The 26397-nt window shown below is 39.2% G+C and overlaps 1 protein-coding gene across 1 annotated transcript in view; it reads left to right on the top strand.

Moving 5' to 3' along the window:
• Window positions 1–4523: 4523 nt before the first annotated feature.
• The window catches only part of traf2a (Tnf receptor-associated factor 2a), a 34074-nt gene continuing 12200 nt past the window's right edge, over window positions 4524–26397 (top strand). Inside the window, exons 1-4 of the mRNA XM_083912489.1 lie at window positions 4524–4780; window positions 18199–18277; window positions 20450–20548; window positions 23854–24015. Coding sequence (XP_083768615.1) covers window positions 4593–4780; window positions 18199–18277; window positions 20450–20548; window positions 23854–24015 — 528 coding nt within the window. The 5' untranslated portion in view covers window positions 4524–4592. The remainder of the gene's footprint in view (window positions 4781–18198; window positions 18278–20449; window positions 20549–23853; window positions 24016–26397) is intronic.

Here is a 26397-nt window from a genome sequence, read left to right as displayed (position 1 = left end):
AATCAGCTTTATTCGCCATGTATGTGCAAACATACAAGGTATTTGACTCCGGATTTTTTCAATACACAAAAATACAAAAAGCACAGAAGAATACAAAATAAAAATAAAATATTTACCAAAGAAGACAAGATGAAAGATACAAATATATAAACATGTTTAGTGCAAATGAGCATGCAAACAGGCTTCCTCTAACAGAAGACAATAAATCACCTATTCAGGGCTGAATCTAGGATCAGCCTGTGAAGGGGCTCAGCCCCTAATGAGAATTTGCCAAAGTGAATGGGTATGAATCCTTATGCAAGCAGCATATTCACCCAGACTTTGAGGGACACCATAGAAAAATCCATGTTGTGAATCGAAATAAAAAACCCTTGACATTTGGAGATTTCTGCAAGGATTTAATTTTCTTCGATCGGATGGCGAGCACTTGTGTTGTATAACTCTTCAGAAAACCATTTATTGTGAATATATACGTTACAAAGCCCTCCATCCTCTGAATGCTCTAGGTCTGTAGTTTGGTTTGTAAAGTTTCATGAGGCTGTGATGATCCTGGAGGTCACAGCAGCTCAATTTAGACAAAAAAGAAAAATGCTTTGTGTAATTCAAGACTGTTTTTTTTCCCATTTAGAACAGGTGAAAGTAACACATTTGTACTTCAGTAGAAAAACTGCATGTTTTTTTTAAAATCTCCAAACTGTCTGGATTATCATCAAGTGGACATGTCTATAAAGAGGAGACTCGTGGGGACCCACAGAACCTTTTCATTCACATATCCTGAGGTCAGAGGTCAAGGACCCCTTTGAAAATGGACATGCCAGTTTTTCCCTCGCCAACATTTAGCCTAACTTCGCAGCGTTGTTTCGCCTCCTGGCTGAGGTGACTGTGACATGGTTGGCAGCCTACCAGCTGATTCCTTAGTTTTAAACTAACTAGCTTTAACGTTTTTAAAGTTTAGTCTACATGCTGATACGGCACACCCTAAAACTGATGAAAAGAAATCCCGGCTTTTATTTTGAAGACACATGACGACACTTCCGACATGATACTGGCTAAATGCAGGAGTGCCATCTTGAACCGGTCGCCCGCTCCACTCAGTGTAAGGACAGGACACGGTTCGGCGTATTTTAATATTCATAGTGGGATTAACAGTAACAGAATATTCTGATATATGATATATGTGATGTATGATAGGTGTTTTACAAACACTATAAATATAAACACAACAATAGAAATAATTTATAGAGTATTAATAGGCTATATTTCATACATGAATACATAAATCTCTCTCACTCACTCTCTCTCTTTCTCTCTCTCTCACACACACACACACACACACACACACACACACACACACACACACACACACACACACACACACACACACACACACACACACACACACACACACACACACACTCAGAGAAAATTAAAATACATATAAATCAAGAGTATCAATACAATTAGGTCAGAGAGAGAGATGACATTTTGAACACAACTAAATACAAGTCAAACAGACACACTTCCATTTAAAGCACTAAAAAAAAAAACAAGAGCCGAACCCTATATGTTAATGGATATTCAGAAATGATCCATGCTCTGCCAGTCGCATAGTCGTGGCAGTGGAGAGGAGAGGGAGGGTCCACATTTGAGCGAGTGTGTGTGGTATAAAAATATATATAACATTTTGTTAAATCGATCATTTTCACACTGTTTTGTTCTTGCACAATTACCAATTAGAGTGTAGCTCTAATTGGTAAAGACAGTGATGTTGTAGGAGTACTTTGTATAGTATCTAAATTGACTGTGTCCTTGTTTTTAGGCAAGGTCTAATTATGTGAATGTCTTCTTTATTACATATTTTAATTATGTAGTAATTGTATTTAATGTGCAAACAAAAGCACGGGGCATAGTTCAGTAATATCCATTTTAAATTATACAAACGATTTAAGATTTTTCCTTAGTTAAATAAATTTATGATTTTTTCTTTTCAGACTGTTTCAACTTCTGTGGTACAACTGAACTAAAAAAGCCTGGACTCATCAGTTCTGCTTTACAAACATGTGACGTTCGTCCTGCTTTAAGTGGAGATGTGGAGAACCAAGTAAAAATGTATGGAACATTTAGTTCAGCTGTGAGAATATCGGGCACAGAGTGGAAATACATGTTCACGCTTGCCTCGTAAATCTCTAATTCATTCTTTATAATAAACCCCACATCATGTTGCTCCTGTTTGATGAAACAGTTTAACAGCAAAGGATATTGATCAGATTCTGTCACTTCTCCTTTGATAGTCTAAACTTTAAAAAAAAAAGTGACATGACATGAAAAATTATCTCATAATTCATGTAAATGTCATGTTCAATTTAAAAAAAAAAAAAAACTGAGAATATCTGAGGTGACCTGAGATGAACTGTCTCTGAAGTGTCTTCCTCTCATGAAACCACAGCACATCCTCCGCTGACCTACTGCTGGAAATGTGCAATCCATTTACACTAGACCACATGTACGACAACCCCTCTCCTCCCTGCTTCTCCTTTCATATCTACACAGGCATGCACACACACATCTGGCCGGGGGGTGAATTAACTAACATTCCCACAGAGGCTAATCTCCATGCCTCTACTGTGACGAGATAATAATAATATAATAAGGGACAGCAGCTCCTCTGGCAGCTAAATATGTATCTACCTGCCACAGCCTGAGGGAGTCACTATAACATTCAAAAATGCATGGATTTATGTATAATTGTTTAAAATTGTACTGTACCGTACTGATTATGAATTGTAATATTGTAATATTAGATTAGAGCAGGAATACGCTGCACAGTGCTCTGGCATCTTGTTCCTTCTGCTGCTCAACTCATAGGCTCAACTAGTCAATCATAGAACTTATCTGGTAGGATGACCGGTCCAAGATGGCGGCCGCATTTCTCGCGGCCCAACGTTCGATGCGGCGTCTACTCTTTATATGTCTATGGTCTTACCACCAGAAGTTGCAGAATCTGACCAATATCCTTTGCTGTTAAACTGTTTCATCAAACAGGAGCAACATGATGTGGGGTTTATTATAAAGAATGAATCAGAGATTTACGAGGCAAGCGTGAACATGTATTTCCACTCTGTGCCCGATATTCTCACAGCTGAACAAAATGTTCCATACATTTTTACTTGGTTCTCCACATCTCCACTTAAAGCAGGACGAACGTCACATGTTTGTAAAGCAGAACTGATGAGTCCAGGCTTTTTTGGTTCAGTTGTACCACAGAAGTTGAAACAGTCTGAAAAGAAAAAATCATACATTTATTTAACTAAGGAAAAATCTTAAATGGTTTGTATAATTTAAAATGGATATTACTGAACTATGCCCCGTGTTTTTGTTTGCACATTAAATACAATTACTACATAATTAAAATATGTAATAAAGAAGACATTCACATAATTAGACCTTGCCCAAAAACAAAGGACACAGTCATTTTAGATACTATACAAAGTACTCCTACAACATCACTTTCTTTACCAATTAGAGCTACACTCTCATTGGTAACTGTGCAAGAACAAAACAGTGTGAAAATGATCGATTTAACAAAATTTTATATATATTTTTATACCACACACACTCGCTCAAATGTGGACCCTCCCTCTCCTCTCCACTACCACGACTATGCGACTGGCAGAGCATGGATCATTTCTAAATATTTATAAACATATAGGGTTCGGCTCTTGCTTTTTTTTTAGTGCTTTAAATGAAAGTGTGTCTGTTTGACTTGTATTTAGATGTGTCCAAAATGTCATCTCTCTCTCTGACCTAATTGTATTGATACTCTTGATTTATATGTATTTTAATTTTCTCTGAGTGTGTGTGTGTGTGTGTGTGCTTGCGTGTGTTTGTGTGTGTGTGTGTGTGTGTGTGTGTGTGTGAGAGAGAGAGAAAGAGAGAGAGTGAGTGAGAGAGAGATTTATGTATTCATGTATGAAATATAGCCTATTAATACTCTATAAATGATTTCTCTTGTTGTGTTTATATTTATAGTGTTTGCAAAACACCTATCATACATCACATATATCATATATCAGAATATTCTATTACTGTTAATCTCACTGTGAATATTAAAATACGCTGAACCGTGTCCTGTCCTTACACTGAGTGGAGCGGGCGACCGGGCCAAGATGGCGGCTCCACCGCTCGTCAGCGCCAATAGGCCCAACGTTCGATGAGGCGTCTACTCTTTATGTCTATGCTTACCACCGCTTTGCCTGGTGGTCTGGTGGTCCGGGTCCAGCTTAACCTGCTTCCTGGTGGTACTCTTGTATCGTGCTTGCGACGCCTGGCGGTGGACGTAGACACTTACACGTGCACGCACAGCATCCTCAGCTGTCACATTTATGACATGAACGCGCCTTCTCGTATTTGTCGATAGGCTGCATATGAAGACTAAATATGCGTGCTTAACGTAAGCAGGACCGTATGTTTGAACACATCGCCAAAGAGCAATGGGTCGTTGCTGGCGATTCTTTCTACAATGATTTTACTCCGCTTTGTTTGCTGTCTTGAACACACCCCACTGAGTACCTCGGTATTGTTCAAGGGGAATAATGGCTGCACAAGAGCCGTCTCCACCATCTTCCCTGGAAGGAAACAAACCGGGCTTCCCAAAGAAAATTCTGGCCAACAACCTCGAAGACAAGCATTTGTGCAATTCGTGCCAGAAAGTCCTGAGGAGGCCCCTGCAAGCTCAGTGTGGCCATCGCTTTTGTTCCTTCTGTTTCAACAAAACTGTGAGGTGAGTGGTGTCATTGAGCTAGCTAACTGGATGTGTAGCCTATATGAGCAACCAGAGCTTATCACCAGCCTTCATTTAAATAGCTTTCAATTTAACACTGCCCTGCCGTTTACAGGTAACGCTTTATACGAATACAAAGACAAGCTACCATGTATTTATTACAAAGACCCAGCGGAAAATTCGGCTTACAGGTTATTCACCAATCAGCGCTCGATCCAAATCCAATGTTAATTTGTGGGATGGGTTGGCCAGGTGTCCTCGTCGCCTAGTCCCGCTAACCTCGGTTGTATGTCAGTGTATGCCGAAGAGATGAACTTTGAAGTACAGGCTATTTTATTAAATTATCAATTTGACATGTATGCCGAATTTAACATAATGGTCGGGCAAATGTTAAAATCTTTACAGTACATCCCTCTCAGTGTGTATCGTCTTTAAGCGAGCCGACAATAAAGTGGGCATTTTCCAATAGCATCCAGCTGCAGACCCGGAGTACAAGCCTCTCACTTGACAAAGCCCCTTGCTTGACGGAAGTGAAAATGTAGTTTTTTTTACTTTATGCAAAGTCACGCAATAGTTTTATTTAATAGGTTATTTAAAGTTTTTTGAAAAAGCACAAAACATAGCAAGTTAAAGGAAATCGTTTTTTTAACTTTATTGAAAAAACAAGTTTTCGTTTTTTTGAAAGAGAACATACAATTCCCCTCAGTCAGGTCTCAGTCCTTTATACACAGTTAGTGTATATTCATCAGTGTATTTTACAGTTGATTTAGTCCTGAATATTGTGACATTCCAAAGATAAAGTTTAAAATCAAATATTACAATATGGATGTTTTAGTGAAGATAAACATCTGCAAAGTTTTAATGGAAACTACAATTAAATGCAACTTTAATAAACAAAAATTTTAAGGCCCTTTGTAACAGGGTGACATGAGATTTCAAAATAAAAGTAGTGGGCTGTAGGAAAGGACGATACTTAGTCAGTCCACGAGCACAACAGTCCTGTGACTGCCAATAAATATTAATAAAATTGAAAAATATATAAATTTATATTAATAAATGACTATATATATGTAATGTGAAAGGTCAGTTCATTTTAAAGAAATCACAAAATGGAAACTGTAAATGTTAAAGCAGACAAATTGTGAGATGGTACAGAGTTTACACTGGGTTCACATCTACACTGTTCAAATCTTTAACACCAATAGTCATGTATGGTAAGGCAATATACCAGTTTCTACCAATCTGGATCTGAATGATGAACACTGACATTTTACCTCAGGCAAAAGCACGTTAAAGACAAAGGCAACAGAATCTATAGGTTGTCTCGCTCCTGGTGTGTCTTTAAGGATTCCAAAAAGAAAAGAGACCACTTCATCAAGCTGCGTGTCATCAAAGCAGATGGTGGCCGTTTGCTTTTTTCCTTCCCACAGCAAATGCAGATGGCCGGTGGTGATGGCCTGCAAATAAACATCACTTTAAAATGACATGGCATTGATCAGCTTCTGATAAATGCTTTAAGATGGACATCCAGTGAATGCCATAACTGCTAATGAATTAAGTGCCATATAGATACCTCGAGGTGTTGTCTTAGTTTAGTGTTCCCTGTTATGAAGTCAATCAGTACTGAACACTGCTGTTTACGCTTCTCCTGTGCCTCTTTTACCATTTCCTGTAATTTCATAGAGCAAATATTAAAATAATACTAAGCACAGTTAATTCCAGATACTTAGATGGCTTTTTACTGACCTCTAGTCTTTTCATGCTCCCTTTGATGCATTGTCCTAAAAGTAAACATTTTAAAATGTAGTTATGTTTAGTAAATGCTTGATATAAATTGGGGAGACTAGATAGCATGCTTGATACTAATAACTAAATCACATACTAACCAACTGAGCCAGGTTGATTGTGCATGGCCTCTTTAAGTCACTGTGCTCCCTGATGACGTGATCATCCTGTGTTGGCTCCTGTTGGCCACATTTATAATATAATGAACTTATAGTAATGTCATGAAAATTTACATTACTACCACTATTTAAAATTGTACACATTAGTTTCTTAAACAAATAATGTCTCAAACCTTTCCATTTTTGTCCTCCCCTTGGCTTGTCACCTCCTCCTGGACATTAAAAACAGCTGTGTCCTTTTGAGGAAAGTATTTATTTTTTTACCATGTCAAACAGTTAGAAATCAATCAGTTATGGTGATTAACATACATAGCCTTTTATAATATCGGACACTTAATTAATTAATTCACCTGTCTTTCGTTTTAGTCTAAAGACTGGTGGAAGAAGACCATTCAGCATGCTTTCTGCCTCCTTGGAAAAATGGGCAAACCTTCTGCCATGTCTGTAGAACAAACAAATAGTCAAAATATGACACAGACAAAAACAGACACAGACCCCTCCAGGTGCAGGTTTTCCACTAGCACTGCACACCACCATCTCCGCAGAGCTGCCATGTCATCCTAAAGGAAGAACATTGCCACAAATACAAAGTGCATGTTTGTATTTTTCTATGTTGTACGGTAACCTCATGAGTCCAGAGAGATATTTCTGTTTGATAATGTCTCCTTACAACAGTGAAGTCAAATGGTGCATCCATATACGGGTTAAAGAGAAATATGCCAAGGCTGGCTTGTCTTTTCATCATTGTGGTGCTCATGGTTTTCATTAGCACTGGCAGTTTAATAAGCCTTTAGCGGCCGACACAACAATCTCAGCGCAGGAAAATCCCTTACACATCTAACAGGTTGCAAAAAAACTATCAGAAATGTATTTGCCACAGAGTGACAGCACTATCCTCAAATTCCCGCGCATCAAAGATTGCTAGTTAGTTCGTAGTTAGCAACATTATCAACATAGCACAGCTTACGTTGTTTTTAAACGTCTCCATCATGTTCAGCCGTGACAGCAAGTTCGCTAAAATTCCTGCCCCCTTACTGATTCACTTCCGTCAAGCAAGGGGCTTTGTCAAGTGAGGGACCTGTGTCAAGTGAGGGGCTTGTACTCCGGGTCTGCAGCTGGATGCTACTCGCATTTTCTGACCGGAGTTTTGGATGACCTTTATCCATGTGTACCTCAGGGGCTCTGTCCAATACATTCAACCTGGTTTTCCTTCTTTCTTTTTGTTTATTCTGAAACAACAATACAATAACAGACAAACTCTCTATATCATTAATAGTGATGATTATCAGTGTAGTGACTGCAATAAATACACACTACATAAAAGATAAACAAATGAAATTAAGTACATATGGCAAAGAAATCAGGCTTGACTCTAATCCCTTCCTCAATTACAGAAATATTTTACTGTTCAGAATTTTATAGAATATCAGCTGTGTCTATGTCTATACCACTGCTGTACTAGCATGTTTTTTAAATAACCAAGACACTTCAACAAAAACCTTTATTTAGTGAAAAAAACAGTGATCCAAATGAGAGAACAGTAACCATTGTGTCAGAAGAGAAGATTTCAACAATGTTTTCTTCTATAGGATTCAAAAATGAACAGGAAGTGAAGGGGCCACAGTTTGAATGACTTCAGCACATCTGCGCCCACAGGACATCACTAGTTTCTTTTATTTTTTTATTGTTTGTATTTTACAAATAAAAACAGACACAAATAATATACACATCACGACTCAAGGCAAACCAAAGAAACGGGAAAAAAAGGAGAAAAAAGAATGCACAATTACAGACAATAAAAAAATAAATAAAAACCAGCAATAAAGATAATAATGACAAACTCAATGGTCTCCAAATACAACCAGACAAAAAAGGGATGAAAGAACAACAACCTCCATCTAAAAACTATAAGACACAGCTCGAGACGGGAAAACTTCCCACTAATCCTTCTTCAGGAAGCCTCACCAACCCCATACCTCAACACATCCTTTTCACCTCTCTGGATGTTTTTTAATCTCTTCACTTGTGTTTACAATCAATCCTTCTAAAATAATATTTAATAAATCTGTTAAATTGGTTGATATTTAATGAATCCACACCATCAGCTTTAAAAAACTTTTTCCTAACAGAGTCAGATGAGTAATATGACTATTTGTCTCTTTTACATCACCAAGTATAACATAAATGAAATCCAGTTTAAAACGTAAACTCAGTGAATTACACATCTAATGCATCTCCCTCCAAAAAGCAAAAACAACATGACAATACCAGAAAAGATGTACAGTTGACTCAGATTCATCGAACAAAAACGACACTCATCCCAATCAGTAATTCCCCAATTCTTGAACATTTTTCTAGTAGACAAAAAATTATAAATTATTTTTCATTGGAAGGATCTTATAAAAGTGTAAATTGTTGTTTTGTATATGAACGTGTGTCCATGGTAAAGGGCAGTCAAAAGTATCCTCCCATTTTGTAAAGGCACCATATTGAATCATTTGAGCAAGATTTTAAGCTTAAATAAAAGTTTGTGATCAATTTGTTTATCTTCATGCCTTTTAATCACCTTGTGTTTCTTGTAATGGGCTGGCACACTAACAACTTAGACCTCCCACAGTTAATACTGTTATTCCAGTTTCCTCCTATAGCTGAGATCAGTTGATTATATGAGTGAGGGGGACAAATTGCCCCATACATTTCAGTAAAATAGTTATAATTCATAAGTGTCCCTTCTTCACAAATAATATCATTTAGAAACCAAACACCATGATCAAATATATTCTTCCAAAATATTGGATTTCCTTCAATTCCGATATTAGAATTTAACCATATCATTTGGTACCAGATTTAATCCCGGCTTTCTGGAGGATGAAACTGAAAACACAGCCAGCACTGAATTGCTTCCTTTAGAAACATGGATACATTGTCAATGAGATTATTCAAACATTTTATATGTGAAGGTTGGATCTGTAAAAAAGGGTATAATCTTTTTTGGAATATTGGGTGGCTGCTTTCTAATATTTAGCTTGAAAACCAGCCCTAATTTAAATACATTTTTTGAATAAAAGATGCTTTCGAAGAGAAATGTAAAGCCTCCAGACTCAATAATATGTTTTTCCATGTGTCTTAAAGAATGAGTGTACAGGAGTTGGAAGGGACATAAAGAGATAAATAAATTGTGGTACAACCAGAGAATTAATTGGTGAAATTTTCCCATATAATGTTAATGATTTCCCCCACCATGTTTGTAAAATCTTTTCCATCTTATTCTTGTAATTTACTGTGCAGTGGTCTTCTAAGTTGTTTGGAATCACAATACCTAAAACATGGACTGGCCCATCAGTCCAGATAATAGGTAATTTACATGATATTTTGTAATCTGTCCCTTTTAGACCCCCAATCCTAAGAATTTTACATTTGACATAATTTGGCTTCAAACCAGATTAAAGTGAAAATTATTCCAAATTTTCAAGTAGAGTTTCAAAACAGGAAGGTTTTGGATTTAGTAGGAAACTGGTGTTATCCGCATACATTGATATTTTTGTTCGTATTGTTTGTAAGTTCCTCTATATCTACATTAGATCTTACTTTTATGGCCAGTATTTCCATAGCTATTATGAATAAATATGGAGACAATGGTTGCTTGACTCCTCTTGCTAAAGGCACAGATTTAGAAATATAACCATTATTCACAATTCTACAACTGGTTTCATTAGACAATACTTTAACCCAATTAATTAAGGATTCACCAAAATTGGAAAAAACCCATACGTTGAAAAATAAAATCTAACCGGACCTTATCAAAGGCTTTTTCAAAATCAGCAATGAAAATCATTTTTCACCCATTTTTATTGTTCAACTCATCATTTTCCATTATCTCCAGCAGCTGTCTAATGTTATTACCGACATAAGGACCTTGCATAAATCCTGACTGATCTTGGTGAATACTATTTGTTAGTACACTCTTTATTCTATGAGTGGTACATTTTGCAAGTATCTTAGTATCATAACATTGTAATGTGATTGGTCTCCAATTCTTAAGGTTCCCAGGATCCTTAAACTGTCCACTGGGTTCCTGTTTGAGTAAAAGAGAAATCAGACCTTCTTCCTGAGAATCTGATAGATATGAAAAATGAAAACAAGAAAGGGATGTTTTTGTTAAGCAAATGAAAAAGGTTTGATACACCTCAGTGGGTATTCCATCCATCACAGGTGTTTTCCCATGCTTAAAGGACATTACTGCAAAAAAAAGTTCATTATCTATAATCGAACCTTCACATATATCTTTTTGCAAATCCAATAGTTTATTTTTGTAATTCTGTGGACAGAACTTTTCATAGTTGAATGAAATGGAGGAGTGAAATTAAAAGAGTTTTCTATCTTCTTTATAATATCTTTCTGTTGAAACAAAACCTCTCCGTTATTCAAATGATTTTAGAGATGTTTTTTTTGGATTTCTATTTTGAAGAGTTTTGAACATTTTTCTCATTTTCCCATCCATTCAGAATCATAGATTCCACTAGACTGTGAAGTTCACTTTCTTTACTTTTCAAATCATTCAGCTGATCTCTCGACGCATCAGTAGAATTATCTATATTGTGGGTTAATTGCTCAACTCCTGCTATTAAAGTTTGTTAATAGCATGTCCTCTAAAACCAAATTTGAATGCTTCCCAGACTATTCGAGGATACGTTGAACCAATATTGTACACAAAAAAATCACTAATGAATAACTTAGTTTTCTTAAGAAATTCTTCATCATGAAGAAGAGTCTGATTAAACTCTCAATATCCACGTACATTTCCCAGTATTGAAAGATTTAATCCAATAATATTATGATCAGATTGTAATTTATCTTCTATTGATACACCACTTACATTGGGTATAAGGTAAACTTGCTTGAGTTTGTCTCCTCCAAGTATATCTGATCAGATTGGGATTTTTTTTTAAATCTCCAAATATCAACTAAATCAAATGTGTCTATAATCTTTTGAATTTTCTTAAAAGGCATGTTGGTGAGTGTTAATACGCAAACTTCCTTTTCTCTCTAATCTATTGTTTAAAGCAATGTTAAAGTCTCCCACCAAAATAATTTGACCATATATGTCTCGCAACTTGTTAGATATGTCTTCAAAACATAATGGGTCATCATAATGGATCATCTATATTTGGTCCATAAAAATGCAGTTTTTCTCCTTGAACTACAACATTTAATAGTAACCATCTTCCCTTAGAGCCAAACATGTTGAACATTAACTGGAAATGAAATTGCTTCCTAAACATTATTATGACACCTTTTGTATTTCTGTGGCCATGTGAAAAGTCATTTCATTCCCACGCTGCTTTCCAAACTCTTTCATCCAACTCTATACAGTACAAGGTTGTTTTTTTTTACTATCTGCGAGACCATTACAGTTATAACTAGCAATTCCTATTTCATCATTATTCATACATATTAATGCTCAAAATCTAAAAATGATATTTATTTATCACCTCAGAGAAATTAAAAACAAAATAAAATGTGGTTTCTCCCTTATGGTTAAGCCTGATCCAACACAATAGACACAAAACAAAAACATTCACATAAACCACACAAAAAATTTAATTAATACCGTCCACTTTTCCATTACAGTACAACTTTTTCGACTTTGCCAGTGTTGTTTTTGATTTTTCCTCCCAGTTATTGTCCGTCATCTCTGTAAAGTTTGCCGTTTCTGTATATTTTGTCAACCACCAGGCCGAAGTTTTGTCCCGTCTGTCACAGATCGTTCAGAACTGGAAATAACCTGCGCCGATTCTCAACCACTTCCACGGGATATTGAGAATGTAAGACTTAGAGTGTGATTCTAACATTTTGAACTTACACACTTGACATCAAGAGGCCTTAGTTTACCTTGTTTCTTGCGATGCCCAAGTCTGTGGGCTCGTTCTACATGGATCTTTTTTAATTCTTCCTCTGGAATTCCAAGTTGATCCCGCATAAATATCATCACAGGGGCCTCCGACATCTCGTAATCTTCTTGTTCTCCTTCTTCGATTCCCATGATTATCAAATTGTCTCTCATGCTTCTGAACTGGAGGCCCAACAGCAACCTTTTGGGTTTAACATTTTCCTCTGCGAGGGTTGTTGCTCCATGTTTTAATTTAGCATCGTCCTCTTTCAACACAGTCTGTTCTTTTTTAAGTTCTTCCATGAGCTCCATGTTGTACTCCGCTGTTTTAATTCAGTCACATGAGCCTTCAATTCTTTTAGGATGTCCAGTTTTTGAAGTTAGTGTGAAATATTTTGTAACATCTCCCGATCCTCCGCGGTGAATGTAATGTCATCATAATCACTTGAAGTCAGAGCACTTCTGATGCATTTAGAGTCCTGTCCCTTATTTTTAGTCATTCTTCCAAATGTTACTCCAAATATTAGTGACAAGGCACTGGGCAATATTGTCCAACGTCTTAAGAAGCAAAGGGAAAAACAGAAATCAGGCAGGTAGCCTAATCAGGCCAGGTGGGTTCACCTTTGTTTGTTTGTCTGTTTTGAGTTTAAAATTAGTTCATCTGCCACTTCTTCAGGGGTCCGTTTCACAAATCAGGTTTAGTGAAAACTCTGAGTCTGTTAACCCTGAAATGAGGGAAACTCTGAGTTTTCCGTTTCACAAAGGGAGGTAACTCAAACCAGAGACAGAGGGGTAACTCTAGCCTGTTTCACAAAGAGAGGTAACTTAACCTCTCGGTCAGTTACCATGCTCTCTGAAACTAACCTGGTCGGGACCAGGTTTTTCTCAGAAAACCTTGAGTTTCTCTCTGTCTCCGCCCTCTTTCAGCCACACACGGTTTTTGATTTCCTCATTCATTCAGTCAGCGGGCGAGTTTTGGCGTAGTATACAGTTGTTCCGTCTGTTTTTTTCAGAAAATCATTGCAAAAATCAGTCAGTAGGCCTACATTAGAAGTTATATTAGGTGGCAACTATTTCACTACCATGGCATGTCCTTTTGATAATGATCCCGTGGATGAAGGTGCAGCATTACTGCGCAGAGAATTAAATATTCGTCGGGAGATGATTATCAAACTATTGATTATAGATGTTCCTGCATTTCCAGGCAATTCTCTTTTTGAGCGGTACCGTTTCATATCACAGCAGATATTGTGTGTTGCGCTGCGTTTTTTTGCAAATGGGAGTTTTTTATACAACATATAAAAACAGCCACTTACAGTAATATTTACTTTACCATGTAAAACATGCTCAAAATGAGGCGTCACCATGAGATTGTGCCGATGTTTTACCTGTTTGAACAATGTTTTTATGTTTCATCTTAAGCTGCTGCCAAGTGCGCTTCTCCCCCGTGTGAAGCACCTAAATTAAATAAATTATAATAGGCTACCACTCAAGCAGTTCCCCCTGTGATATTACTGTGATTGCAACAGGACTACATTTAAACTTACGCACTGACCCGAGCAGCAATGTCCTCCCGCACCGTCTCCCTCTCTTTAGCTGCTTCAGCGATGTTACACTTTCGGCGAAAAACATGCTCAAACTCCCGTATGAGCGCATTAATATTTACAGTTCCAGTTGTAGCGTAGCCCTCCCCTTCCCCGTTGCTATGGTGACTCATCGAATCAGGGCTCCATTGATGCTGTCTTTTTTTACTTGTGGTGCACGCGCTTATCTCCAGGTCAAACTACTCTGAGTTGATCAGCCTAACGCAAATCTGCTGTTCTGGAACTGAAAACTCAGAGTTTCCTATCTCAGAGTAGATCAACTCAGAGTTCAGGGTTAGACTCAGTGTTTGTTGAACCTGCTTTGTGAAACGGACCCCAGGATGTTCAAATCTGTCAGTCTGCTCGGCTCCTCCCCTGCTCTGCAACTCTGCCACACCCCTGATCAATCTACAGCTTTCACCTGCTGCTCTCACCTGCTCACCATCTCCAATCAAGCCAGTATGTCAGTTTGCTCAGCTCCTGCTCTGCTGCTCAGCCACACCCCTGATAAGTCTACAGCTTTCACCTGCTGCTCTCACCTGCTCACCATCTCCAATCAAGCCAGTATATATGCAGCCTCACTCCTTGCCCGATTGTCTTCGCTCTCATGCCTGACTCTCCAGCACTTGTTCCCAGATTACTTACCTGGTATTGACCTGACTTGCCTCTGATCTTCGCCTCTCGTCCAAGCCCCGGTAAATCCACCAGCCTTCTGTCCCTGACCATGAGTATTGCCTGCCTGTTTTCTGTTCCCCGTCTGCCTGTGGCTGGTTGGCGCCCTGCCTGCCTGTGGCTGGTTGGCGCCCTGCCTGCCTTCTGTCCCTGACCACGAGTATTGCTTGCCTGTTTTCTGATCCTCGTCTGCCTGTGGCTGGTTGGCGCCTGGCCTGCCTTCTGTCCCTGACCATGAGTATTGCCTGCCTGTTTTCTGTTCCTCGTCTGCCTGTGGCTGATTGGCGCCTGGCCTGTTTCTGCTCTCCCCTGGTACCTGCTTTTGCCTGCTGAATAAAGACTGTTTAAAAACGAATACCTGGTTCATCTGTGCTGCAATTGGGTTCACTCTACACCTGTGACAAAGTCATAATTATTCCCTTGTTATGACAGTGTGTAAGAGGACATAATTATCCATTTAGTATGATAAATTTGGGACAAACTGGCTGAGCTTTTCTTAGCCTTTTAGGTGCGTTTCCACTATGATGGACTACCCTGAATGAGGTGGGTCCATCTTGCCAAAAACGCCTGTAATTTGCATGTTAGTTGCTCAGGAGGCTGTTTGACAGGGTAGAAAGAGGCAAGGTCTCTTTTGTCCCCTGAGATTTACCTGATTGCTGATTGGATGTAGCTCTCAGCGGGATGTGACGTGTGGTCGTACAGACGCCGGAACAACACGGTGAAGTAGAGTAGACACTTTTATCCAGTGGTGAAGAAGAACACAGCACAGAAAATGATCTGTGCACGGATTCTGGATTGAATTTCGGACCTGTGGTCCTTTGCTGTATGCTCCATTACTCTCTCTCCCATTTACACATAAATGTGCGCACACACACACCATGTATTACAGCAGGGTGACAGTCTATAAACAAACACTTTTACAGCCCCATGAAAATTTAAGGTGGAATGTTCAGGGTGCACTCACACTGTCCATCCGTACCGTGCCCCGTGCTTTAGGGTACTTGTCCCCCCCTCCCTCTCCCCAGGCCCGTTTGCACTCACACTACCTGGGCCTCGGCGGAATGCTTCTTGCTGCCTATACGTCATCACGGCGTAACATGTCACACGCATTGATGACGTCATCACGATGTGTCGCTTTGTTTACAAATCTTTCCATAGACCTTGGAGTTTTTGTTCAACTGTTTTTGAATATTTTCATCAGACCAAATCTTCAGTAAACACTCCAACTCCGCATCACATCAACATGAACCTTTCGCCGCCATTGTTTTAAATGTCCGCACAAGGTCCGTCTTTTTTTCTATGTCTGAACAGGCGCATATAAAATTACCTCAGAACCAACGTAGTCCTCGTGCTCGTACACGTGCGCACACTCATGCTCGTACATGTGCAAACGTGCTTTACAAAAGCCCACCTCTCCCAAACAGGCCATGGCCGGCAAGCGTACGGTTCCACTCGCACTGGTCAAACGAACTAGACTTTAGCCGTGAAACCTGTTTGAGCACGGTACGGATGGACAGTGTGAGTGCGTCCTCAGAGTGATACATCACCTCCAGAGTCTCCTAAATCCCTCTGGGGCCTTTTTTTATAAAGAAACACGGTGAGTGAATGGCCATTTGAGAGGCCGTGGCCGGAAACTTTCCAGGAGGCCACTTTATAGGGCTAATGGAAACATGCCTATTGTTTCTTGCTGTGGCCATCTTGAATCATCACTAGTCATCACTAGTTTCTCACACTGCTCTGGTTTGATCTTGGTCCATTCTTCTTCAGTCTCTTCCACAGTTCACTAACTGGAGTGGGTTTCTTACACATTACTTTGTAGACAAGGGTTTTCCAGAGATACTCTATGGGGTTTAGATCTGGACTCTGGACATTTCATTGTTTTAATATTCTGAGCTTCAGTGAACTGTTTAACCTGTTTTGCAGTGTGACAGGGGACATTGTCTTCTATGAAAATTGCAGCTGATTTGGAGACAGTTGCAGTGAAGGTATAAACATTTGCATTCACCCTGCCATGTAGCTGTACAAGAGGCCCAACTCCTGCTGCAGGAAACATTCCCAAACCATGACACTTCAGATGTGGGATTTTTTAGACGATACAGAGTTTAGAGGGAAAAATTCACTTAACGCAAATATGGCGGCTGATATAATACATTTTTTGAACTGTAATGAAAGTAGACCATTACTTTTGGATTGTGCACCAATATGACTCTGTAAAGATACTAATAAGTAATAAAAACAAATTACTTTTATAAAAGAATATTCAACATTATTACATATACATACAGTGTACATGAAAATGGTAAATGGTAAATGGACTTGTACTTATATAGCGCCTTTCTAGTCATCTGACTACTCAAGGCGCTTCACAGTGTCTGTCACATTCACCCATTCACACAGACATTCACACTGATGGCAGTGGACATCTACATACCATCTAATCTGATCTAACCATTCACACCACATTTACACACCCATGCGCAGCACGGGGAGCAATTCGGGGTTCAGTGTCTTGCCCAAGGATACTTCGACATGTGGACCAGGGGGAGATGGGGATCGAACCACCAATCTCTCGAACAGAGGACGACCCACTCTGCCACCAAGCCACAGCCGCCCCTAAAATAAAATAAAGAATAAATAAAATTAATAGCTTAATAAACACCATGTTCAGTATCAGTCAATTGCTGACCATGAAGAATAAAAAATACAGATATAAATATCTGTGATACCAATTCTGAATTTCATTTTCTGCATTATTTCAGTAAAAAAGGTTTTCATATTGGAAAAACATGTACGTCAATACTGATAGATACCGATATGTCTGTGATAGGCCAATTTTGGTCTGGCTCTAGCTCTAACAATATAGGTTTATAGCTGCAGCTAAAGATTACTTTCATTATTGATTAGTCTGTCAATATTTTTCACTTTCACTCGTTTGTCTTTAAAATGTCAGCCAAGTCACACACATTCAGATGACTAGTTTTGTTCTTCCAACTACTTAAATCCCAAAGATATTCAATTTATAATGATACTAAACTGCTGAAGCTGGAACCAGTCAATATTTGTCGATTTTGCTTTAATAATTGTCATTTTTTGTTGATTGAGTAATTGCTCAGTCAACTAATAATCCCCAAAAATAGTTTTTTTGGTTTTGTCATCACTTTATCACCAAGAGATGCGGTTGAAAGCTCAGACAAAGCCTTGAGTTGAAATTTTTCTGTTATAATCACTGATTCCAGGTTCGAAAGTGAACATGACTGACTTTAACAGTATTTGGATGGGGGTCATAGTAATATCAAGCATAATATTGTCTGACACATGATAGATGGACAGTATCCATACTAATGCCATATTTGCTTTCCTCTTTTCCAGTTCTGGACCACAGAAATGCAATGCTTGCATCAAAGAAGACTTGTTTGAGGAACCCACCTCTATTCTCAAGCAAGGCGGTGTAAGTCCACTCTTTTACTATATTGCATCTTTTTTTCTCACATTTACATTAAATACTGCATTATCAGTGTTTCTTTGGATGGATTTGAAGCAGCAGGAATGAAGCGTGCATGTGAGAAACAAATGTGAGCCTGCAAAGCACGCCCTGCCAGGAAGGGCTCTTTGGACCTCAGTACATACAGTACTTTGGTGCACAGTAATGGGAAAATGTCTAGCGTACTACTTAAAACTTGTAATGTCCATACATGTGTGTCTGTTTGCCCCCCTTTGGAAACATTGTTGCCTGACAGCACAACCCCACGCCCCCCTAACTTGACCCGACCTAACCTATGTAACCTCATTCTCCCCATGGTCGTCACTGCACTTACTTTGGATCAGCCAGATTTCTACTCATCTGGAAATTAAACCATGTAATGTGACAAACAAGCAGCTATGAGTCACCCATAGAAAAGTGAGTCATAGTCTTTTAGGTGAAAATGCAAATGACAAGTCATTTAAGAACACACACACACACACACACACACACACACACACACACACTTCCTATATTATTTAAATGCATTGCTTATTTTCTGAAACCACAACTAATTATTGATCAAATAAATTGTCTTCATGAATAACACCGTAAATTCCCTTTATGTTAATCAGATCACTGTCTGATATTTTACAGAGAAAACTTAGGAAAAACAGAATGCACTGGACTTGAAACTTCTGGTCTGCAGCGTTTTGAAACCTGCCAGTTAATGACGAGACGGTGTAACATCTCCATGGCAACAAATCTCTGTACTTCCGTTCTAACTTCGTGGGTGGATATAATTTGTAGCATCATAAAATATAAATGAGGACAGAGACAGTGAGAAACGTGACATAGCTGCGTTTCTAGCAGTGATGAAACGGTGAAAATACCGTTTATTTCCCTGTTTTGCTCTTGATTTCGGCTGTTTTCAGACTAGCGTATGTCTTTAGGTAAATAGCAGGTAGAGTAAGTGGTGGGCTGTTTAGAAAGTGAAGTTGGATGCAGAATGAGTGTACATGCAGGTCGGAGTGGAGTTTTGTTAATGCTAGTAGAAAAAGTTTAGACCAAGTGAATATAAAGTATTGTGCACTGAGCTAATAAATGCCACAGCTTCTCAAGACGACAGAGGCGTCCAGTGTTCTATTTCCAGCTACTGAGTGAACTAAAGGAAGTTAACTATGGAGCGCGTGCAGGCTCCGTGCACGCTCTCTCTCCCCAAGGCAATTTCAGTCCAAAAGCAACTGGACTTGGAAGATGTTTCACCTCTCATCCAATAGGCTTCATCAGTTCATGTACGCAACTGACCAGGCTGGGACTGGACCAACTCTCTCAAAATTCAAAATAAACCCGGCTTTATTTTGAAAGTTGTGCCGGAGGTTGTACCCTCGTGTATCAAGGATCTCAAGCTTCTCTCTCTCTCTCTCTCTCTCTCTCTCTCTCTCTCTCTCTCTCTCTCTCTCTCTCTCTCTGTCTCTCTCTGTCTCTCTCTGTCTCTCTCTCTCTGTCTCTCTGTCTCTCTGTCTCTCTCTCTCTCTCTCTCTCTCTCTCTCTCTCTCTCTCTCTCTCTCTCTCTCTCTCTCTCTCTCACTCTCAGCATAGATTCAATGAAACTAAACAACTATACAAATTTCATAGGTATAATGAAAACTTATAAATAATAACATAAAAACTTAAAAAAGGAATGTGTGCGTGTGTACATTCTTTTTTCTGTGTAGGGATCTGTGTGTAAAATAATAAACAATAATATAATAATAAACAATCATATAATAAGTAGTCATGAGAATAAACGCATACATAAACAATAAACAACTCCGACGTTGAGTCTCCGTCCAAAACTGCTATTTTGACCAGCTGACACTTTGTAACTTTGTAACTGACTGACTGCAACATTTTAGTGGATGTAAAAACCCTGTAGAGTCAGCACTGTGGCGTCATTGTTTGTTTTCATATCCAATGTGCTGGAGGATACAGCCAATACAACTATAATTCTTGGCAGCATAGATAATAGATGGAGCAGCTATAGTCCTGTGTCTCTAGAATGACTGTTTGTGCTGGAGAAATTAGAGCCGGGGGAGAAAAGTGAGCTCCACCTGACACTACCCCTCCGACTGTAACTGAAGACACAAACCAGACAACAACCTCTGCTTCTCCATGCAGGCTTTCCCTGACAACGCAGCTCGAAGAGAAGTGGAGGCTTTGGCAGCTGTCTGTCCCAATGAAGGATGCACGTGGACGGGAACTATCAAAGAATTTGAGGTGCGCACTTATGCAAAGCAGGAAAGGAAATTAACCCATCCTTTTAGTCTTGTCTTTTTAAAAACAATTTTTATTTTTATTGCAAGGGTCTTTAATGGTTTTTTTGACCTCTTACCTGAATGAGAGACAGATCAGGGACTATAGACTATATAAAAGAGATTTAGTAGGCAGGAACCTACTTCTACTAAATGTGCTGAAGTCATTCAAAGCCAGGGCCTCTAAACTTCCTGTTCAATTTTCAATCTTTAAGACTGAAGAAAAGACTGGTGAAATCTTCTCTTCTGACACAATGGTTACTGTTTTTAATTTAATTGTAATTGTATTGTAATTTTGTTCACTGCTCACAAAATAAAGGTTGTTGTTGAAGTGCCTTGGTTATTTAAAAGACATGCTAGGATAGCAGTGGTATAGACACAGCTGTTACTCTGTCAAATTATGAACAATAAATAAATATGTTTATACATATATGTATGTGTATATACTGTATATATATGTATATATATACGTATGTATATATATATGTGTATATATGTGTATGTATATATATATATATGTATGTATGTGTGTATATATATATATATATATATATATATATATGTGTATGTGTGTATGTATGTATGTATATATGTATGTGTATATGTATGTATGTATATGTATGTATATGTATATACTCACTGCAGAGTGAGACAGAATGACAGTAAAGTGTTTACCTTCATGTCAGAGTTTTATACTGCAGAGTGAGACAGAATGACAGTAAAGTGTTTACCTTCATGTCAGAGTTTTATACTGCAGAGTGAGACAGAATGACAGTAAAGTGTTTACCTTCATGTCAGAGTTTTATACTGCAGAGTGAGACAGAACGACAGTAAATTGTTTACCTTCATGTCAGCTCCTCTGAGCCGTTTTAATGCATTTACCATAAATGTCAGAATACTAGCGAATTAAAAATATAGGGCTGGCAGGTTTGATTACGGAGAAGTGAATGGAGACTCACTTGACTGCAGTGGCCGTTCATAGTGCTGCCAAAGTGCTTGACTTTCATTGAGCAAACCTTGCATATTGAATGAGTCATCTCCAGCAATGATGGGCGGGCTAGCAGGAGCTGACTAGCCAGTAGCTTTCTGCAACGGTGTTCTACAGAAGCTGCGAAGTGCGCACCGTAAGACGAGAAAAAGAGTTTGGGAAAATCTAATTTTGGAAGTTATAAATCGATTTGGAATCTTAGAAGATAAGAATTGCGATTTTTTTTCTTTTTACGTGTAGTGATTGATTTATTTTTTCCACCCCTACAATCAACCCAACATTTGCTGTACTTTTATTCAACATATTTCTGCGTTATATGACACCAACTTGGAATAACCATTATAAAAATTCTCAGGTATAACCAATCACCTTCAAGATTACACACCAATTCAATTCAATTAAAAAACGTTATTGGTCCCCGAGGGGGCAATTAGGAGGCATGTAGAGTAAAAAGACATGTCAAATGCAATAAATTCAAACAGACACATTCTTCAGCACAGCACATAACTAACTTTAAAAGCGAGAACATTGTGTGCAACTTGTGTTATTAAAATACATGTAGATTAAAAAATAACAAAAAAAGGTAAATAAATATAAAATATTAATAGTAAACACCAAGTTAATTGACCTCCACCTGACATCACCTGTGGTGTTTTAATTTTACTTCAGAATAAAATCGGCTGTTCCTTGAGGATTCCACTCCTAGTAGAGCATGGTAACACAAAGAATTCACCATGGTTGGAAAGATGCTTTCAAAAGAGCTCCAGGATAAAGTTGTGGATAGGAACAAGTTAGGAGAAGGATATAAACAGATTTCAAAGGCTTTAACTGTCCCTCTGAGGACCGTTCAGAGTATTGTCCAGAAGTGGAATACATATGGATCCACCCAGACCTGGCCTAGATCGGGCGGCCCCTCCAAACTGGAGGACCGAGCCAGGAAAAGATCAGGGAAGCTACCAAGAGGCCCATGGTGACCTTGAAGGAGTTAAAGTCTTAATGGCAGAGGTTGGTCAATCTGTGCATGTGACAACAATTTCACAAGTTCTACATGTTTGGCAGAGTGGAAAGAAAGAAGCCTCTTCTGAAAAAATGTCACACTGAGTCTCGTAAAAAAACATACTGAAGATTCTGATGCCATGTGTTAAAGGTTATATGTTCAGATGAGACCAAAATTGAACTTTTTGGGCTGAACTCTAATGGGGCGTTCACACCAAACTTGATAGACGCGAATTGAGCGACAACTCAACATTGAAAATCAATGTAAATGGCGCGATGACACGATTCAGGTGGAGGCGGCGCGAATGGAGCGTCTGGCGTGACAAGATGCAGTGCGAATGAAGCGTCTAGAGTGTCTGAAGCGATTGTATTCGCATTTGGTGTGAATGCAACACAAGAGCTATGTTTGGCAAAAACCAAACACAGCACACCACCCAGAACACCACATCCCTACAGTGAAGCATGGTGGTGGCAGCATTATGTTGTGGGCTTGTTTCTCTTCAGCAGGGACTTCGGCACTTGGTCAGGACTGAAGGGAAAATGGATGCTGCCAAGTCCACCCAAATTCTTGAAAATGGGCAGGTGGTTCACAGCATGACAACGACCCAAAACACACCTCCATAAAAACAACACAGTGGCTAAAGGACAGGAAGGTGAATGTCCTAGAGTGGCCAAGTCAGAGCCCTGACCTGAATCCTACAGAACATCTGTTGATGGACTTGAAGAGTGCAGTCCATCACCGCTCACCACAGAATCTGACTGAACTCCAACAGTTTTGCAGGAAGAATGGGGAAATATTTCCAATCTAAGTGCAAAAAGCTGGTAGAGACAGATCCAAACAGACTGATGGCTGCCTCCACAAAGGATTACATCTGGGGACTCATCACTTTTCCAACACTGCTATTATGCATTGTCATTTCAGGCTGTAAAACAAAAAAAGTGACTATTTCAAAAGGGTACCATGACTTTCTATAGACACTGTATTTGGGAGCAGTCCGTGTGGAGGCAATCCCAGTCGACCATTTTTTTTCTTTCTGTATTTCTAGGACAGCTCCTTTAAGGAGTTTGGAAGTAAAAAACTAGTTAGGGATAGTGGAGAATCAGAGGAGGTGAAACAGAATGGCAAAACCAAGTTTACAAACTCATCCACTGATTCGGACCAGATTAAACCAACTACAGGTGTGAAAGGGTCAGATACATCTGTATACGTTGGACATCATCAAGTTCCTCAAACAATAAGTGAACATTATGAAAAATGTTCAAGTTTTTTTGTTGGTTCCTCTTAGGCCAGCCATGAGGGCAACTGTGACTTCATGATCATCCTGTGCCCCTCCTGCAAAGAGCTGATGAGAGCCAACGAACAGGAGCGCCACAACGAGAGAGAATGTCCAGAGAGGACACTCAACTGCAAATACTGCAAAGAACCCTTCCTCTTAAAGAACATCAAGGTCAGCCTTCGCTATCAATGTAAACAAACACCTTCAAGTGTTTCACCATATATGATATCATTCAGGGTTTCATATTGTGTTTAAATATCCTAACTTGAATCATGATACTTGCAGGCCTGTTTAATCCAGGGATATGTAATAAGATAAGGTTCAGGTATTAGCTTTCCCAAAGCATTCAGCCATATCTCACAGCCATCCTCTGGAAATGTACCTCATTTGTCATTACATGATGGAAGTACAGAACTTTGGTGTCATGATAACAGGTTCTATGATCTTTCCCCAGTCACACAATGGCTCGAACAGGGGAGTTCCTGTCTAACGGGGTTATTTAATGGGTTGTTCTAACCACTGAATACTTTGGAAAGGGATATGTATCACCCACACTGTCCCCCTCGGAAGAAGGGTTACAAACCCTCACCTACACTGGAGATCAAAATTAGAGAATTAGTTATTAATACTTGATTTATTCTGAAATACTGTTACTTTTTTATAGTTCAGAATTTAAAAAAATGTACTATGCTGTACTAGCATGTTTTTTTTCAATAACCAAGGCACTTCAACAAAAACCTTTATTTTGTGAAAAAAACAGTGATCAAAATTAAAGAACAGTAACACCTGTGTCAGTGGAGAAGATTTCAACAATGTTTTGTTTTTTTAGGGCTATAGGATTCATAAATAAATAGGAAGTGTAGTAGAGTACTGCATCCTATCATTTTGGGGGGTCATCTCTATGTTCCCCTGGTCCTACAGTATTTTCGCTGGTTGAATAAGACTATGCAGATTTAATTCAGCATTTTGTTAGGGCTAGAGGTTATGGTTAGGTTTTGGCGTGAAGCGTGGTGCCCAAGATGGGCACTATGGGGGGCACGGGCACAAGGGGACTTTGTGTGTCATTAGAATACTTTAAAAATCTCCTTAAAAAGACCTGAGTCAGTTGTTAAAGGTTAAAATGGTGGTTATAATGTAAATTTATATTTAAAAAGAGATGACAGATTTCCCATGCATTTCTAGGCGATACAGTGGGGACTGGGCTCAGAAGAGCAATCTTATTATAAATGACAGATATCAGTCGTTTGTGTTGTACGTTGAGAGAGGAATTGGTCCATCTCAGCTTCAGGGGGGCGGTTCGCAAAATGTGGGAATTGCTTTTGGATAAAATGTCTACGCTCCCCATTTTTTAATAAAAAGGAACCTTTACTGTCAGATAAATGTAATGGTAGAAAAAGTATGTTGATCCAAGACGTAGTGGAGTAAAAGCAGGCAATGGAAATACCCAGGTAAAGTACAGTAGGTAAAAATTGTACCTACAGTACTTGAGTAAATGTACTTAGTTAATTCCCACCACTGATGCCACTGAAATGTGTGGCACTGTGCATTATGTACATTGCACAATATCCTACAACAAGATAGGAACACACTTAATAGGTTGACAAATATCATTTATTGAAAGCAATATTCTTAAGGAAAATATATATTATGAATAAATCCTCAAAGCAATTTCAGTCAAAAACAACTGGACTGGTTGTTTGTCTAGGAAGACGTTTCACCTCTCATCCAAGAGGCTTCATCAGTTCATGTACGCATCTGACCAGGCTGGGACTGGTCCAACTAACTGGTGTGGAGATCCAGGTATTTAACCTCTCACAAGGCCGATGATGCCACTGAAACCCTTTGTGCTCCAAGTGCCCACGCCCGTCGTTAGAGTGACAGTCGGTGGTGGGCAGTTGGTTTCGACGTCGTTAGTGCTCTATTGAGTCTGAACGACAGTCGTTGGGGTCACCCGAGCCATGTGTGAACAGTTGTCCTTTGAGGTTAGATTGTTGAATCTCCTGGGAAGGGACGAAACTCCAGGAGGAGAAACAAAACAACCACTGCATAAACGCATGGCCCAACACAGGAGAGCTAACTCCTCAGGCCTGGACTCGGCTGTCCACTTACACCTCAAGGAGAAAGCCCACTCCTTTGATGACAGCAATGTCCAAATCTTGGACAGAGAGGACAGATGGTTTGAAAGAGGAGTAAAAGAAGCCATCTATGTTAAAGTGGAGAAACCATCGCTAAACAGAGGAGGGGGTCTGAGACACCACTTATCTCCAATTTACAATGCCGCCCTTTCGTCCCTTCCCAGGAGATTCAACAATCTAACCTCAAAGGACAACTGTTCACACATGGCTCGGGTGACCCCAACGACTGTCGTTCAGACTCAATAGAGCACTAACGACGTCGAAACCAACTGCCCACCATCGACTGTCACTCTAACGACGGGCGTGGGCACTTGGAGCACAAAGGGTTTCAGTGACATCATCGGCCTTGTGAGAGGTTAAATACCTGGATCTCCACACCAGTTAGTTGGACCAGTCCCAGCCTGGTCAGATGCGTACA

The sequence above is a fragment of the Echiichthys vipera genome (assembly GCF_963691815.1).
Source record: "Echiichthys vipera genome assembly, chromosome: 4".
Taxonomy (NCBI): Eukaryota; Metazoa; Chordata; class Actinopteri; order Perciformes; family Trachinidae; genus Echiichthys; species Echiichthys vipera.
The sequence above is the reverse complement of the archived record's forward strand: the minus strand, read 5'-3'. Positions and strand labels throughout refer to the sequence as shown.